An 18,599-nucleotide genomic window follows, 5' to 3' on the forward strand; every position below is an offset into this window, starting at 1 on the left:
TGAGATACGGGACAGAAGGTAGCGTTGAAGCCAGAGCCCCCGAAGATACGGGTTAGGTTAGGGACAGGTGTGGTGGTATGGTTAAGTTTAAGGGTGGGTTAAGGTAAGGGAAGGGTCAGCAGTGTAAATATCACACTCACAATCATACTGTTGGTCTGAATATGACTGACAATTTTTCACTTCATGTAAACTAATCTTGTTTTATGCATATTTTTACTTAGAAAAAAAGACAAATGATGGAAATAGTTTACTGTAGCTTGGTTTGAGAGACTGCGAGGATAGATTTTCAAGGATGTTGTTGTAATTACTGGAGCACTAGACTGAGTGTTGTGCTTCGGGCTATTATTTTGTCTCTGAGCTCTAATTCCATATTTCCTTTCTAAACGAAACCAGTGTGTAGGAACATTAAAGGAGAGCTTTTATGCTGCTATGCCCATCTATTTTAATAATCGTTATAAAAACAAACCATGATTCTAAGAATCGTTTTCTTCAAGAGCATTTCCTCTGTCGAGCCTTAAATGAGTTTGGTTAATATGGAGTTGGAAGCCCACATAGTTTTTTGTTCTTTATTGAAACAAGATGCACTTGGCCATCTCTGGCTTATAAATTAAAATAAGGCATGTGTTATTCTCTATTGATGTCCATCCCTAGAGAAACCGGCATGATTTCTAGTCATTTAAATGAGCAGGCTTGTAAGTTCAATACTGTGCATGATAAGTTTGTCAGTTCTGGAATTAAAGCTGTCAGAATGATTATGTTTGACTTTATTTACACATCATGATTACTCATAATGTGCCTTATGAAGTTTTTATATGAACTAAGAGCTCTCACATACCGTGTTATACATTACCATAGGTTGCACATAGCAGCGATAATATGTTTATGGTTCAGTATGTTTGGGATTGTTATAGCTGGCATGTGGCATCACTTTTCCACCACAAATTTTATAACGCAAATGCGTTCCACAAGATGGAACCGATTAATGATTAATATTTAATCTGTGAGAGGAGAAATGTTTAATTTTGTTGTTTGTTTCACTGGCCCTCGCAACAGTGGTCTGACTTCATACTGAAACCTAGTTGTGTGAAAGCTACTGTAGTATTCTGTGTTTTAGACTGGTCATTTGATCATAATATGGCAAGTTTGGCAAACCCACCAGATGTAAAATAAAACAGCTTTTATTACGCTACTCATATGAGTGTTCATTTCATGACATCAATTTAAACTTAACTGAACAAAAGTATACTACTTTCTTTAGACTATTCTAATTTCCTTTTACTTTATGTTTAAAATGTTTAATGGAAAACGTTGGAAGAAATTAAAAAGTAAGGCCTACCTTTTAAAATGAAGATTTTATTTGTCGTGGTGCTAAAAGAGTTCAGATTTAGACTACCGCCTAGAAACCGAAACCTAACCGATAGTGTTAACAAAAGCAAACATGATGAAACTGCGTTTTCTGAGGAAACCATGCCATTTTCTGGGGTTTTTTTGGGTCGTGATGCATGTTTTTTTGAGAATCGAGCGTTCTGCGTTGCAAGTAGCAGGCCTACAATTGCTGTGTAAGCTATCAAGCACATTGACTACAGAAAAGTCTTTTAGAAAAGCTTTTTATGTGATGCAAATGTCAAAATGCATTAGTTTATATTTAAAAACCCAAACAATTATTTTCATGATTTGTTGTTATCAAAACTTTTTTCTTTTGTCAAATCAATGAATGTGGATCAGATAACATAATGTTTTGAGTTTCTGTTGATTAGTCTTCTTCGTACTAACAAAATTTTTTTGTTTCAATAAACTTTGAAGGCAACCAGGTTACCAACAATACTTTTTCACAGTGCATGGACTATTCAATTCAATTCAATTCAAGTTTATTTGTATAGCGCTTTTCACAATACACATTGTTTCAAAGCAGCTTTACAGAAAATGCATTTCAAAAATATACATACAAAAATACAGTTAGTTAATCATGAAATTTAGGGCATAACATATCGCCGGCGTTGGGTCGTCTCTTCACAGGCGTCGAGTCGTCTCATCACAGGCGTTGGGGCATCTGAAGTCTCCATGAGAGGCTGGATACTAACTGGAGCTGACAAACTCTATTTGAGTTATCTCGGGACAGGTGTCCCGAGATAACAACAAAAAAGGCAGATGGGAAATAATTAGCGTAGCTGCTGTTCATAATATGAATGCATTTGATCTGATTTAACTGTAGTATAAAAGGTATGAGATGCATCATGTGAATGCTTGGCTAAAGAGATGCGTCTTTAATCTAGTTTTAAACTGGGAGAGCGAGTCTGAGCCTCGGACAGTATCAGGAAGGCTATTCCAGAGTTTAGGAGCTAGATGTGAAAACGCCCTCCCTCCTTTAGTGGACTTAGATATCCTAGGTACGACCAGAAGCCTCGAATTTAGCGATCTTAAAGAGCGCGATGGAATATATGGCGATAGAAGATCTCTTAAATACACAGGAGCTAAACCATTTAGGGCTTTATAGGTCAGTAACAATACTTTGTAATTGATACGGAACTTAATAGGTAACCAGTGTAGAGATGATAAAATTGGTGTTATATGATCATATTTTCTTGACCTAGTAAGAACTCTAGCGGCTGCATTTTGGACTAACTGTAGCTTGTTTACGGAGGATGCAGGACAACCAGCTAATAAAGCATTACAGTAATCTAGTCTCGAGGTCATGAATGCATGAACTAACTTTTCTGCATCAGAAACTGATAGCATATTACGTAGCTTAGCAATGTTTCTAAGGTGGAAAAAGGCTGTTCTTGTGACATTTGAAATATGATTTTCAAAAGACAAGTTGCGGTCTAGTATAACACCCAGGTCTTTTACTGTAGAGGATAAAGTAACAGGACGTCCATCTAGATTAAGGTTGTATTGTAAGAGGTTTTGTGGGCAGTTTTTTGGACCAATCAGTAATACCTCCGTTTTATCTGAATTTAATAGAAGAAAATGACACGTCATCCAATATTTTATATCTTTAACACACTCTGTCATTTTAGATAATTTAGTATTATCATCTGGTCTAGATGAAATATATAATTGAGTGTCATCAGCATAACAGTGGAAACTTATTCCATGTTTTCTTATAATATTACCAAGTGGCAGCATATAAATTGAGAATAGCAGGGGGCCTAATACAGATCCCTGCGGCACTCCATAATTTACTGACGTTATCTTTGATTTTTCCCCATTTAAATGGACAAAATGGTAACGGTCTGATAGGTACGATCTAAACCAGCTTAATGCCTGTCCCTGAACACCAGTGTAATTTTGAAGTCGATCTAAGAGTATTTTATGATCTATAGTGTCAAACGCAGCACTAAGATCGAGTAAAACTAGTATTGAGATACAGCCTTGGTCAGAAGCTAAAAGTAAATCATTTGTAATTTTAACCAGCGCAGTTTCTGTGCTATGATGTGGCCTGAATCCTGACTGAAACTTTTCATAGATATCGTTTTCTTGCAAGAAAGAGCACAATTGAGCGGACACAACTTTTTCTAGTATTTTAGACATAAATGGAAGATTTGAAATGGGTCTGTAATTTGCTAGGTTATTTGGATCTAATTGTGGTTTCTTAATAAGAGGTTTTATAACTGCCAGCTTGAATGTTTTTGGAACATGTCCTAAAGATAGAGACGAGTTAATAATATTGAGAAGAGGCTCTTCCACTACAGGTAACACTTCTTTCAGTAGTTTAGTGGGTATTGGATCTAATAAACATGTTGTTGGTTTAGATGCAGTGATAAGTTTATTTAGCTCTTCCTGTCCTATAGTTGTAAAGCGCTGTAGTTGTTGTTGAGGGACGATAATTGAGGCTGAATCATAAGACGCTGTCAAAGATTGTACATTTACAATTGTGTTTCTGATGCTTTCTATTTTCTCAGTGAAGAAATTCATGAAATCATTACTATTAAAATGTAACGGAATATTTTGTTCAGGTGATGTCTGTTTATTTGTTAATCTAGCCACGGTGTTAAATAAAAACCTTGGATTGTTTTGGTTATTTTCTATTAGTTTGCGTAGATGCTCAGACCTGGCTGCTTTTAGAGCCTTTTTATAACGTGACATACTGTCTTTCCACGCGATTCTAAAGACCTCTAAATTAGTTTGTTTCCATTTGCGCTCTAAGTTACGAGTTTCTCTCTTGATAACATGCGTAGCACTGTTGTACCATGGTGCTTTAGTTTTCTCTCTAACCTTTTTTAATCTAATTGGTGCAACAATTTCTAATGTACTAGAGAAAATGGTGCTCATACTGCTAGTCATTTCCTCTAGTTCATCTGTTTGTTTGGGTTCACTGAGGAGCGGAGATAGGTCAGGTAAGCTATTCAAGAATCTATCTATAGTGGTTGGAAGGATCGTTCTGCCTGGTCGATAACGTGGCGCAACATGACACATTTCAGCTGTACGTAGTATGCAAGTTACCATGTAATGATCAGTGACATCATCACTTTGCGGTATAATATCTATATCGGTTGGATCGGTTCCATATGATATAATTAAATCTAGAGTATGATTAAGACGATGAGTGGGACCACTAACGTTTTGCTTGACCCCAAAGGAGTTTAATAAATCTGTAAACGCAGCTCCTAACGCATCATTTGTGTTATCAACGTGTATGTTGAAATCTCCAACAATTATTGCCTTATCGGCATTGACCAATAGATCTGAGAGAAAATCTGCAAACTCTTTTAGGAAATCAGCGTAAGGCCCTGGCGGTCTATATACGGTAGCCAAGGCTAGAGATAATAGGGATTTCTTTCTTACATCTAGGAGCGTAACATTTAGCACAAGTACTTCAAACGAATTAAACCTGTGGCCTGTTTTCTGAGTAACATTAAGAATATCTCTATAGATTGTTGCAACACCGCCGCCACGACCAATCAGACGGGGCTCATGCTTATAACCGTATCCTGGTGGAGTGGACTCATTAAGACCGAAATAATCATTTGGTTTAAGCCAGGTTTCAGTAAGGCAGAGTACATCAAAGCTGTTATCAGTGACCATTTCATTTACAATAACCGCCTTAGGTGTAAGCGATCTAATGTTTAGAAGACCTAGCTTTAGAAATTGTTTTTGTTCACTAATATTGAGATTTTCTGGTTTAATCACAATTAGATTTTTCTTAGATCCTGCAGTAGATTTATTGTTTGGCCTCACTAAACGAGGAATAGACACAGTTTCTATATAGTGTTCTACACTGGTACTTATATCAATTAATTTGGGACAGCAAAGAATGTGATTTGGACTTTGACTTACTAGTCATATGGTGTGTAACGTCTTGGAGATGTTGTCCGACAGAACAGCCGCTCCGATTCTGCTGGGGTGCAGGCCATCAGCACGGTAGAGCCTAGGTCGCTCCCAAAACAGATTCCAATTATTTACAAAGAGCAGTCTCTGTTCATTACACCATGACATCAACCATTCATTTAGTGCAAACAATCTACTGAACCTTTCTTGTCCTTGTCGGTACGTGGGAAGCGGTCCAGACACGACGATCTTTGCTTCAGGCGATGTTCTGCGTACCGTCTCGATCAGGCTCCTGTAGTCCCTCTTCAGAACCTCCGTCTGCCGCAGCCTGATGTCGTTCACCCCCGCGTGCAGCACGACAGCTCCGACGCGCTCGTCACCGTTCAGGATCTCGGGGACCTGCGCAGCGACATCGAGAACACGAGCACCAGGAAAGCAGTGAGTGCGCACCATACCTTTACCTGAGGTAGCGCGGACATGCCGGACCATGGAACTGCCGATGATCACAGCGTCGTCGCATTCCGTCTCGCGAAGAGGGGAGAAGCGGTTCCGGGTGGAGATCTCGAAGACCGGGAGGGGCGGAGAGGTCCTTGCTCTGGTCCTGGCTCGTGTCTTCCGCTGTGGCATCATCCAGGGTCCATGGTGCTGTGTCGGTGTCGGGGTAAACGAAACCAGGGGTGCTCGGGTCCTGTGCAGAGAAATACACGGAGTAGAGGAGGCCGGAGTCGAAAAGTTACTAACCACTGACTTGTGAGCATCGGCGCGTGATGCTTCAAGCGCTGATCGTCGGTCTCGCAGCTCGGCCTGCCTCCCCAGCAGATCACGGATCTGCTTCTCCACGGACTCCAGCTCCAACCGCACCGAATGCAGCTCAAACGTGTCCTCACCTGCACTCAGAGGTAGACACACATCCGATATATTCGCCATTATGACAGATGAACAATAAATTAGCAGTGATGCTACCAATATCACTACTAATTTAGGACTGAAATCATGGATAGAACCCGTATCCTTCCAGTGATTCGAGTGTAAATAAGACGGTCGATAGGCGAGACCACGCGTGCAAATGCTAGCGGGCTAACTTAACGTTAGAGATAGTAACGGAAGTTCGGAAAGTTGGATATAACCAGCGATATCAAAGCAATCCGATTGTTTTTTTTTTATAGAGAGTAACGTTAGTATCGGAGATATGTTCACATGCTCACAAACTAACAGTTAAGCGATTCGAACACAAACTCCAAACACAACCAAAGCGGTTCGAACACAGACACAAACTTCAAACACAACAAGCGATTCGAAGCACAAGCACAAACACAAACTTCAAACACAACAAGCGATTCGAAGCACAAGCACAAACACAAACTTCAAACACAACAAGCGTTTCGAAGCACAAGCACAAACACAAAATCCAACACAAACAGAGCGATTTCAGTGATTCGAGTGTAAATAAGACGGTCGATAGGCGAGGCCACGCGTGCAATGCTAGCGGGCTATCGTTAGAGATAGTAACGGAAGTTCGGAAAGTTGGATATAACTAGCGATATCAAAGCAATCCGATTGTTTTTTATAGAGAGTAGTATCGGAGATATGTTCACACGCTCACAAACTAACGTTAACGTTAACAGTTAAGCGATTCGAACACAAACTCCAAACACAACCAAAGCGGTTCGACCACAGACACAAACTTCAAACACAAACAAGCGATTCGAAGCACAAGCACAAACACAAACTTCAAACACAACAAGCGATTCGAAGCACAAGCACAAACACAAACTCCAACACAAACAGAGCGATTTCAGTGATTCGAGTGTAAATAAGACGGTCGATAGGCGAGGCCACGCGAGCAATGCTAGCGGGCTATCGTTAGAGATAGTAACGGAAGTTCGGAAAGTTGGATATAACTAGCGATATCAAAGCAATCCGATTGTTTTTTATAGAGAGTAGTATCGGAGATATGTTCACACGCTGGAAAAATAGAAAATGCTCGTTTCTAAATTAGTGTAAAGAACAAAATCAACGATTTATGAATCAAGTCGACGGAGCTTCAAACACAAACACAGCGCTCACTCGCGACGCATGCGCCTACAATCTGCACTTGATACATCTGCCTATGGTGAACACTATGGTGAACATGTTTTGAGATCATAGTATCGGTTGAGGAAATGTGCGAAAATAAGTCTTTATTCTATAATCTGCCCCTATATAGCTTATAGTTCACTTCAAAATAAAAAAAATCCTGATAATTTACTCACCCCCGTGTTATTCTTTCATTAGTCGAAAAGAAATTAAGGTTTTTGAGGAAAACCTTCTCTGATTTTTCTCCATAGTGGACTTCAATGGCAACCAATGGGTTCAAGGTCCAAATTGCAGTTTAATGCTGTCACGGTGTGGTTGTGGAAAGGAGAGCGAGGACTCAAACGCAGAGAATAAGTATTTAATAATGGTAAAAAATAAATCCAGGTAACAAGAACAAGGCAGGCATGGAACAGAACTCAGAACACGGGTGAACATTAATAACGAACAAGCACAGAACTACAAACACAGGGAGACTAAATAGGAACTGGAACAGACACCACCGGCTCAGGAACTGGAACAGACACCACCGGCTCAGGAACTGGAACAGACACCACCGGCTTAGGAACTGGAACAGACACCACCGGCTCGGCCATCTTGTCGGAAGACACAGGCTCGGCAGACGGGACGTGAACACTCTTTACGGCGGCCATCTTGTCCGAAGACCCAGGCTCGGCAGACGTGACATGAACAGGCTCGGCGGCGGCCATCTTGTCCGAAGACACAGGCTCGGCAGACGTGACGTGAACAATCTCTGGATCGGCAGACGAGCCAGGTAGCTGGGGTGGCGCCGGCAGGGCGAGCAGCTCGAGGGGGGCCGGCAGGGCGAGTAGCTCGAGCGGGGCCGGCAGAGCAGGGCGCCTGGGCGGCGCGGGCAGAGCAAGGCGCCTGGGCGGCACATCAAATATGGCAGTCACCTCCGGGATGGCAGTCACCTCTGGGATGGTCTCTGAGTTAGGAGCCACCGGACAAGTCGATGAGGAGGCCTTTCTCCTCCTCCTCCGTCTCCGGACCACCGGACTCGGGACCACCGGAACTGGGACCACCGGAACTGGGACCACCGGACTCGGGACCACCGGAACTGGGACCACCGGAACTGGGACCACCGGAACTGGGACCACCGGACTCGGGACCACCGGAACAGGGACCACCGGAGTCGGGTCCTCCTGGACCACCAAAGATGAGGTCTCCCGGCCCACTGAATCAGGAGGATCTATGTGACGTTCTAGGAGCCTTATGAATTCCTCAAACGTCGACCTCTTCAAACCTCTCATTATGCCAAAGGGTATGGGCTCATCAAGGGCATAATTAAATAGATCCTTCAGAGCCTCCTCACTAAGTCTCAATCCCTCTGCCGCTGCAGTGAATTCCCTCACTTTAGTCCCCAGTTGCCGAAGAGAGGCCAATTCACTGAATTTCACTATCCGTTCATATAACGGGCATGACAAAGGAGGGACCTCCTTCAAAGGTGGTTCCTTTGACTTCTTCCTCCGCTGAGTCCTCATGATGGCTTGTTCGTTCTGGAAAGGAGAGCGAGGACTCAAACGCAGAGAATAAGTATTTGATAATGGTAAAAAAATAAATCCAGGTAACAAGAACAAGGCAGGCATGGAACAGAACACAACTCAGAACACGGGTGAACATTAATAACGAACAAGCACAGAACTACAAACACAGGGAGACTAAATAGGGAGGCAAACAAGGAAGGTAACGAGAAAAGCAGGTGGGACAATTAAACCAATAATCAGATAACAAGATGGGAGGGGCTAGACAATAGACAGGAGAGCACATGGCACAAAGGAAACATGACAAGCCATGTGCTCACAATAAACAGAACTAGAACCCAAGACATGACAAACTGGGAATGTCAGAGCTCTGTCACTAAACTAAGAATAAACCAGACTGAAGTGACAGAACCGTGACAAATGCAGCTTCAAAGCGCGTCCCAGTCGTGGAAGGTAAAGGGTCTAAGCCATGGATCTATAAACGATCGGCCATTTTCGAAAAAATAAATAAATAAAAATGTTGGCTATACTTTTTGACCACAACTGCTCTTGCAGAACTCTGCAATGCACCACACATCACGTAATCACGTTGTAAAAGTCAATCGCAATGTAGACTAAATCAGACTAAATCAATTGACCCTTCGCAGGGAGCTTGATTGACAGGTGATCTGACCAATCATACTTCGCCATACGCCATTTTATCCGACAAAGCAGTCAGGAGAGTTAGTCATAGACAGTCATAGACAGTATATAAACTGGACACAGCGACCCCATAGGCTTCAACAGAGAAAAATGAAGTCAATTAGAAGCATCACTTCCTGATGGCCGGGCGAACTGCGCAGGCTCAAGCTGAGCTTGACGACGTAGATGTGATGTGAGCAACCTGTAGGTCTTCTAGTAGCTGTGCCGAGAGAAATCTGAATCATTCCCTTCCGAATCTCGCAGAGACGGAGAGCGCGAGTATTAGCTGTACATGAGCTAGCAGCGGGAGCAACTTTATGACTCTCTATGGGCTTCTCCCTTGACTTTATCGGACTTTATGCCTCAACGTCCCCCCGATTGCATGCGAGCGTCTAGACGGTAATTTCTTGACCTGTGCGACAGAGTCGCGTGGTTATGACGCAATCGTTAGCCTATTTTTACAAAAACTGCTTCTACGGGGCCATAACGTAAGATACAAGGTAATGGAGCCTTTTATACATTTTCGTGTTTCTTTAGAAATAAATAATGGACAAATGGAGTCTTTAAACGCCTCAGATGTAAAGTTATTCGCTGTCAAAGTGACGCCAAAATGAATGGGAGTCAATGAAATGCTAACAGCAGGTGAAGTTCTGCTACAATGGCGGCTCCCGGGGAGGCTTCAGTTTCCGGCGGATGGATTACCCCCTTGGGTACTCCTTACATCGATCGCGTGACCTTTCCAACGTGATTACGTAATGCGGGGCGCATAGCGAGTTCTGCAAGACCAGCATTTGTGGTTTAAAAGTATATAAAATTTTAGATTTTAGATTGTTTCTCTAGATAAGACCCTTATTCATGGCTGCAATCTGCAATTCGGACCTTTAACCTGTTTGTTCCCATTAAAGTCCACTATATGGAGAAAAATCCTGGAATGTTTTCCTCAAAAACTGTAATTTATTTTCGACTGAAGAAAGAAAAAAAGACATAAACATCTTGGATGACATGGGGGTGAGTAAACTATCAGTAAATTTGGAAAGGAACACAAGTTGTTTTGATGGTTACCTTTTAAATACCCATCAAAATGGGGAAAAAAATCGATATACTTATGTACAACGTCAACAATGGTGCATTGTACGTGTGAAATAAGAGATATTTTGGAGTTAAAGTTCTTCCCCGAACACATTTCTGTAACATAAGGGAGCCATTACAAGCTTGTCAGCACATACGTGCATGTGAAAGTAAGCTTGAACACTGAGGCACTTGGAGGCAGACAAGTATTGCAGTAGAAACCAAATTCCTTTTCTAAATAGGAAATACAATAACAACGGCATAGCTCTGGAAAGAAACGTGCCCTATGGAACGGAGACGGTTGAGTGACGGTTTGGCAGCGATGTGAAGCTGGTGGTTTTCTGAGAAAAAAAAAATCAACGATAAGAGTCCGGGCAGACACTTGCGTTCTCTTGCATTTTATCAGGAGTGAAAACGGCAAGATATCAGGGATTACTCAAGACCGTATCACACTCAAGACCGTATCACACATAAGAGTCCCTGAGGGACTCCTGAAGCTTTTGGGATGAGATGAGTATCTACACATGGTAGAGTAAATGTTGATACAGGGCTGATGGATGGAGCGGTGAAATGAAATAAATTACAACCAGAACATGTTTCAATTTGTCTAGGGAAAAGCAGAGTGTTCCTCAGGATGAAACTATTTATCCACTGATGTCCAGACAGAAAAGACTCGGAAGATGAATTCCCTATCATTTGACTTGCACTCCTGGACTTTTGAAACAACAATTGCAAATGTATTATTGTATTTTTTTAAACTTCTGTTCTGCAGTGGCCAAATTCTGAAACCACACACAAAAAAAAAAAAAACTTGGCTCAGCTGCATCCGAAATCGCATGCTCTCTTGAGTAGGTACTTATTTTGAATAACTAATGACTTCATGACCTCTAGAAAAGTATGTTCTTGCATGAATGTGTGTATGTAATCTGGACGTACTACGTTCACCATGTTGTCATTATCATGTGACCTACCAGTGTCAGTTATGTCACTTCACTGTCATTCTCAAATCCTCTCCCGTGGCCTCATGGGATAGTAAAGTGTCCATCGTATGCGCACTTCAGAATCTCACTGAAAGTAGAGGGCCATCCGGGGTCTTTTTGCCTTACTCTTTTATGAGTACTGTGAATTCAGACACACTTCGTTTGTCACATACTGTTTTTCGCCTACTATGCAGGGAAGTATGCGATTTCGGATGATTTTTTTTTCAATGTTTATAAATGTTTTTCTTTATAAATGATATATAAATGCCAATTTGAGTGAAACCTGATTTTTTTGTACTTGACTTGTCCTATTTCTTTAACAACAACTTGAGCTGAAGAATTCCACCAGTTTGTGCAAAACCCGATGATCAAGTTATCGCATAATTTAAGAATGTTCCACATTTAATTCGATTAGAGACTTAGAAACACTGAAGAACTTAAAATGTTTATTCTTATTCCTCTTAACATCTCATTGTTTGACATTTTTCAATATCCTAAAAGCTATACAACCACAGCTGTTGGTATAATATGTCAAGTAGAATAAAGCACACAAGAGTTATGGACACAAGAGATTTACTTGTACAGTCAATTTTACTCCACTTACACTAAAAAATGCGGTGTTGTCTCAGCCCATGTTTGGAGATATATGGAAAAACCCAACCGTTGGGCTTAACATTTAATTAAAAAAGTGAAACCAACCATATTTGACCCAAAATATAAACAACCCAGCATTTTTGTTAGAGTGCTTCTCCGAAACCCTTAGATGTAACTAAGCTCTATATCAAAATGCATTTTCTTGCCAACACACTGTATTTCACTCTTATTAGGTAATCAAGTTTATGGTGGAATGTTGATTTCAGTACTCATCATAATTCATTAATAATTCATCACTCTGAAGATTTTATGTAGAAAGAACCGCACCATACAAAAAAAAATAAAAAATGAAATGATATAAAAAGTTAGAATTAATAGTCCCTAAACATTTCCCAGAAACAATATCCATCAGTGAATTTATCTGTGGAAGATTTGGTTGAAACCTGCAAAGTAAATCACTTTTAGTCATAGTGTTGAAATATCACGTTATGGATTGGTGCAGAGTGTCCATAACTCGCAACAGGTTGCATTAAAAAAGTGGGAACAAAGATTTATTTAGCATTAAATTGGAGCATGTGCTGTTATATAATATTTGGATGGATTTTTTTTTTTTTTTAGTTTGGAGCTGTTAAAAAATGTTATGCAACTTTATCTCTAAATTAACCAGCTACAGCCATAACTATTATTTTTGTACTGTATGCATATATATCCACCCTGACAATCCGTATTTAATTCACATAGGTCTCTGTGATTATTTGACTTAATTGAAGATGATCAAAGACAAAATTCCAGGACATATCATAATTGATTAAGCATTCTAAATTAACAAATGCGTTGGAAATATGAAACGACTGTTACAATACATCAAAGGCACAACAGAACTGAACTTCCGGGCTGTGTGTTATTGGTGCGTCAGTGGCAGCTTCAAACTTTGAAGATGCTTTTCTGCAGAAAGGACTGGAAAACTCATAAAGGGGAAAAAAGCTTCAGGAAAACAACATGCTGTGATCCGGACGAGCACTTGGAGCTTCCAGGACGGTGACCCTTAACAGACAGCAATTTTAAGGTTTCAGAAGTTTAGTGTCCTGGCGTAGCCCAGTCACACCCAGAGTCCTGTCCAATTGCGCATCTGTAAAACGACTTTTAAGAACTGCTCACGAACAGTCTCTGCGGAGCATGTAACATCTGGCAAGCCTGTAAATATAAGGTAATCACGTTTATGATCAAGTAACTTAGGAATCGACTCATATAAATGGCTATAAACACTCTTAAAAACACTATGGTGCTCGAAAAAATTTACTTTTTTTTTTTCATCGGAATAGGCCTAGCTACGAAACTTGGTAAAGGTTTTGGCACTTGCTTTGTGAACACACACACACACACACAAAAATCTTGGACATGATTCAAACAAGGTAAATGGACCTGGAAAAAATAGTCACACTTGTGCTTCTCCTGGGTAAAAAAAAAAAAATGACCGCATTGGAAACGAATGAGAAACAAATTTCGTCTAGTGGAAAGTTTTGGTACTGCGGCCAAACAAAATCTTACTGAAAGCTCTTCTTTTTTTTTTTTTCTTTTTTTTTTTAGATATCAACCTCAAACACAACTTGTTTAGATTTATGGCTTTGATTTTCTCACAGATTTAGAGTAAAACATGTTTTTCAAAATGTGTTTTTCATGTACAAATTGGAAAAATATTTTTGCACATTTTACATAACAAATAAACGTAAAATTCTGTAACTTTTTTTTTTTCACTTCAGCAATAATTAGCCAAGTGTCGTCTTTGAAAAGAAATCAAACTTTTAAGTCTGTGCTCTAAAGCATTCAATATTTATGACAGTTTAATTTTGGAAATTAAAATTTGAAATCAAAAAGTGAATAAATGATAAATACAACGTAGGCCTAAATAAAAGTGGGTACCCAAAATACCACTAAAAATACAATATATAAAAATATATTATCGAACTAAAATATAGTACATTGATTTAATTGAAATAAAATTGTTTAAAAAAAATGTAAACAATAAATCGTTGACACCAAAGAGCACCAGAGGTTAAATATTAAAGGTTCCAAAAGGGAGTTGTTGCAGTGATGCCACAGAAGAACCATTTTTGGTTCCCCAAAGAACCTTTCAGTGAACAGTTACAGTTTCTTTTATTAGTGTGATCGACATTTTAAAAGGCCTAAAGAACCTTTTCCCACAATAAAGAGCCTTTTGTGCAATAGAAAGGTTCCATGGATGCTGAACGTTCTTATTGTAGTAATTATAAATGTAAAAAAAAACCTTTATAAAAATAAAAAAAAGGTTAAAAATGGTCATAGTGTCAGATTATTTTTAATTTTTTGATGCATGGTATAATGACTGATGATTGACAACAACACATCACGACCTTGGCTCGGTGTTTTCTTCTTCTCGAGCTGAATGAGGAGTGCTCGCGTGGGCGTGCATGAGTTCTCGCTTTATAAACGCTGCGAATGGGCTTCGACACAGACCTCACTTGTTGAGTGATCTCTATGAGGACAGTCTAACGCCAACCTTGCACACCTAAACACTCCATTTGATCGGCAAATGACGACGGCAATGATGAAAGGATGTGTGCTGTTCATCTGCTTGTTCTTCACAGTTTTTCAGTCCATCACGTGCGAGGCGAACAGGATAGATGCGCGCAAAAAACACGAGAACGACGTGGGGCACGACAGCTCTTCCATAACAACAGGTAACACTTATTATGTTATCGTTTATTTCAAATCAATACAAATATAATCATTTTACCAGCAGTCAGCATTTAAACCATTTTAAACCAACAATTAGTATTCATTTTAGTATAGTTAATGTTTAAAAATGTATGTAGCCTAGTTATAAAAATATTTATATTGAATTATAAAATAGGAGGCCTATATTTTAATTAAAAAATAATAAATATGTAATATTTTTAGCAGCAGCCAGCATTTAAACCATTTTAAACCAACAATTAATATTCATTTTTGTATTGTTAATGTTTAAAAGTGTATGTAGCCTAGTTATAAAAATAATATATTGAATTATAAAATAGGAGGCCTAGATTTGAATTAAAAAATAACAAAATGATAATTTAATGGGCATCCTAAAAACCATCATTTAATATTCAATGTATTGTAGTCTAATGATAGTTATATACTATAATGTATAGTTGTATGTATCAAAATGTTATATAATGATATATTATAAGTATTTATATAATAATGTAAAAAAAAACTAAAACTAAAAATAGGTATAATTGAATTCAAATTAATATAAATGTAATTAAAAATTATTTATAATAATTAATACATTTTACCAGCAGCCTAAAAACCAACAAAAAATAAAATAAAATAATTGGATAGTGAATTATAATAATTAATTTATGCTGTACCAATAATGTATTGCGTATGTATATGTAGCCGATATATAAATCAAAATGTAATATTAATTTTAGTGCAGTGATAGTTACTATTGTTACTATTTTATATATTATATTGATAATAGCCAGCAAAATAATTTAATATACTTATAAATATTAAATGCATTATAGTATTTAGTATAATAGTTATTTTTATACTTGCATAATAACATAAAAAATAACTTAACTTGAGAGATTCTTCCTTTGTATTGCATTTGTTAAGATTAATCTGGTTTGCAATTTTTTTAGTGTGTGTGTGTGTGTGTGTGTGTGTGTGTGTGTGTGTGTGTGTGTGTGTGTGTGTGTGTGTGTGTGTGTGTGTGTGTGTGTGTGTGTGTGTGTGTGTGTGTGTGTGTGTGTGTGTGTGTGTGTGTGTGTGAGTGTGTGTGTGTGTGTGTGTTCCCCTTGACAAAACACCTGTTTGGTCATTCACTGATGAATTATGTTGTATAATGACGCTTCATAATTTACCAAGTCTTCCGATGACGTTTCATCTTTCACTACTGATCACATGACGCCAGATCATTCACTCCGCCACCTGGTGACGTGTTGGTTTTCACATGTACTGTGATCAGGCCAGGATAACGTGCTGTTCAAACACAAAGGCTTTTTTTCTTCTCAGGGATTTGCAGCTACCGTCAAAGTCACTAATGAGCTTTAGAAGAAAAACAATTTTTTTGAGCATTTTTTCACGCACAGTCTCACCATTCAATACCCTGCACTCAAAAGCTCCAGTGAAAGGCTCATTGTTTTCAGCAGGCGTCTCATGAACAGGCTGACGGGAAATATCTATCGCCACCTGGGTTTCTCCCAATTAAATGTGGCATCAAAAAAGTAAAAATAAAATAAAATAATATAAAGTCTTAAACCAGGGCCGTCTGTGTGTCCCAACAGGAGTGTGGAATCAGGAGAAACCGAAGAGACTCTTTGCCAGGACTCGCTATCTTTCCCAGCAGAGACATCATGTGGTGGTACGTTATGTTATTTAGGGCCGGGGTCTCCTAAAATGTGGACCCTAATAAAACAAACACAACATTGTTCAAGTGGACTGATGCACATCTGTCCTTTTTGCAAGAGCAACAGAGTAACATTCCTTCTGGGAAATCGAGTTGATCCTTTTTACATTAAAAACCTTGAGTTAATAGAACAGCATTAGCAGTTCTTTACTCTGTTGATTGGTTTCTCATGAAAGCATGTGTCCTCCAGAGACCTAAGCCCAGGCTGGAGGCGCTTTCTCCAGCGCGGCGCTGTGCCGGTCTGATGGAGAGCTGCTCCTCGCTCACTCCCTGCTGCGACCCGTGTGCCTCCTGCCACTGCCGGCTCTTCAACACCATCTGCCACTGCTGGAGACTGGGACACCTCTGCCCCAAGAAGACCTGATGACCCTAACACACACACACACACACACGCACACTCACACACACACACACACACATAGACTTAATGACCCTAAACACACACGCACACACACACACATAGAATTAATGACCCTAAACACACACACACACACACACATAGACTTAATGACCCTAAACACACACACACACACACATATAGACTTAATGACCCTAAACACACACGCGCGCACACACCTACACACACACACATAGACTGAATGACCCTAAACACACACACACACACATATAGACTTAATGACCCTAAACACACACGCGCGCATACACAGACAGACACACACACACACACACACACACACACACACATATAGACTTAATGACCCTAAACACACACAAACACACACATAGACTTAATGACCCTAAACACACACACACACACACACACACTCACATAGACTTAATGACCCTAAACACACACGCGCACACACACACACACACACACACATAGACTGAATGACCCTAAACACACACACACACATATAGACTTAATGACCCTAAACACACACGCGCACACACACAGACACACACACACACACACACACACACACACACACACACACACACACACAGACAGACTTAATGACCCTAAACACACACGTACACACACACACACGCACGCACACACGCGCACGCACGCACGCACACACACACACACACACACACACACATCGGTGGTTCTCAGTTGTGTTTACTTTAGCATTGCTCATCCAATACTTTTTATCAAACAAAAAGAAAGAAAAATTTCCTTCAAATTGAGATTAGACATTTAGCTTCTAAATATTTCGGTAACACTTCAGAATACTGTTCCTTCATTAATGAATAACTACACAGGAACAAATGAGTAACGCACTATTAACATTCTAGTAACTACAATTAACTAACAAGTTAAAACTCTTATTAACAAATTAGTAAGTAATAGCGCTCAGTTGAATGAGGTCGTTCACTATTAGCTAAGTATTCTAAAGTGAAAAACATGATAACTACCTAATATTGACTGAAGTCAATATAAGCTTTTGAGATTGTTGTAAGATTTTGAATAGTAATTCCTTCCGATGGATTTGGTAACACTTTAGTCATTACTAGTGTGTTCCCGTGATCTTCACTTCACTAGAATAATGATTCAAAATAATTAGTAGTTGCTTTAGAAAGATGTAGTAACGCTTGATTCATTAGTAATGGGTTACTATTACCTTATATCATACATTATTAATATTCATTATGAACCTATAGTAGTTTTTAGTAGTCTTCAGTGAGGAATAATAATAGTTACTGATTAGCTAATAGTTAACTACCTCATTCAACTGAGCGCTATTACTTACTAATTCGTTAATCAGAGTTTCTTGTTAGTTACTTGTTAGTTCAGTTGTTACTAGTTAATAGTGCGTTACAAATTTTTTCCTGAGTAGTTATTCATCAATGAAGGAACAGTATTCTGAAGTGTTACCAATATTTCTTGAAGTTTGATGATCTTGCTATCAGTTTCCAATAGTTCATCACGCAAAGCCACTTTTTCTTCATGGTTTTTTAAGATGACGGCATCTATATAATTTGACAAGCTTCTGCAAGATCCTTTTTTTCAATAGAACTGACAAAATT

At 39.4% G+C, this 18,599-nt stretch overlaps 2 protein-coding genes across 3 annotated transcripts; one reads left to right on the forward strand and one right to left on the reverse strand.

Moving 5' to 3' along the window:
- Positions 1-1,851: 1,851 nt before the first annotated feature.
- On the reverse strand, positions 1,852-6,412 carry LOC306998807 (uncharacterized protein). The gene is made up of 2 exons (XM_079613158.1): positions 5,278-6,412; positions 1,852-2,096 (listed from the first exon to the last, which is right to left on the reverse strand). Exon 1 carries the CDS (start codon positions 6,193-6,195, stop codon positions 5,281-5,283), a length of 915 nt encoding a protein of 304 aa, XP_079469284.1. The 5' UTR covers positions 6,196-6,412; the 3' UTR covers positions 1,852-2,096; positions 5,278-5,280.
- Positions 6,413-14,655: 8,243 nt separating this feature from the next.
- asip2b (agouti signaling protein, nonagouti homolog (mouse) 2b) lies at positions 14,656-17,579 on the forward strand. 2 transcript variants are annotated; one of them, XR_013797550.1, is made up of 4 exons: positions 14,656-14,886; positions 16,483-16,559; positions 16,795-17,260; positions 17,524-17,579. XR_013797550.1 is itself a non-coding variant. In XM_079612415.1 (3 exons), exons 1-3 carry the CDS (start codon positions 14,739-14,741, stop codon positions 16,966-16,968), a joined length of 399 nt encoding a protein of 132 aa, XP_079468541.1. In that variant the 5' UTR covers positions 14,656-14,738; the 3' UTR covers positions 16,969-17,579. The 2 variants fall into 2 exon arrangements, 1 of the variants encoding a protein (XP_079468541.1); XM_079612415.1 differs by having other exon boundaries at positions 16,795-17,579.
- The last annotated feature ends 1,020 nt before the right edge of the window (positions 17,580-18,599 follow it).

This window comes from Phoxinus phoxinus (genome assembly GCF_949152265.1).
Source record: "Phoxinus phoxinus genome assembly, chromosome: 5".
Taxonomy (NCBI): domain Eukaryota; kingdom Metazoa; phylum Chordata; class Actinopteri; order Cypriniformes; family Leuciscidae; genus Phoxinus; species Phoxinus phoxinus.

What these genes read in the sequence shown, in the direction of transcription:
- LOC306998807 (XM_079613158.1), bottom strand. Translation starts at nt 6,195, where the DNA reads ATGGCGAATATATCGGATGTGTGTCTACCTCTGAGTGCAGGTGAGGAC.
- asip2b (XM_079612415.1), top strand. Translation starts at nt 14,739, where the DNA reads ATGACGACGGCAATGATGAAAGGATGTGTGCTGTTCATCTGCTTGTTC. An exon ending in CAGCTCTTCCATAACAACAG is followed by an intron (nt 14,887 to 16,482) that starts GTAACACTTATT and finishes GTGTCCCAACAG; the next exon opens with GAGTGTGGAATCAGGAGAAA. An exon ending in AGCAGAGACATCATGTGGTG is followed by an intron (nt 16,560 to 16,794) that starts GTACGTTATGTT and finishes TGTGTCCTCCAG; the next exon opens with AGACCTAAGCCCAGGCTGGA.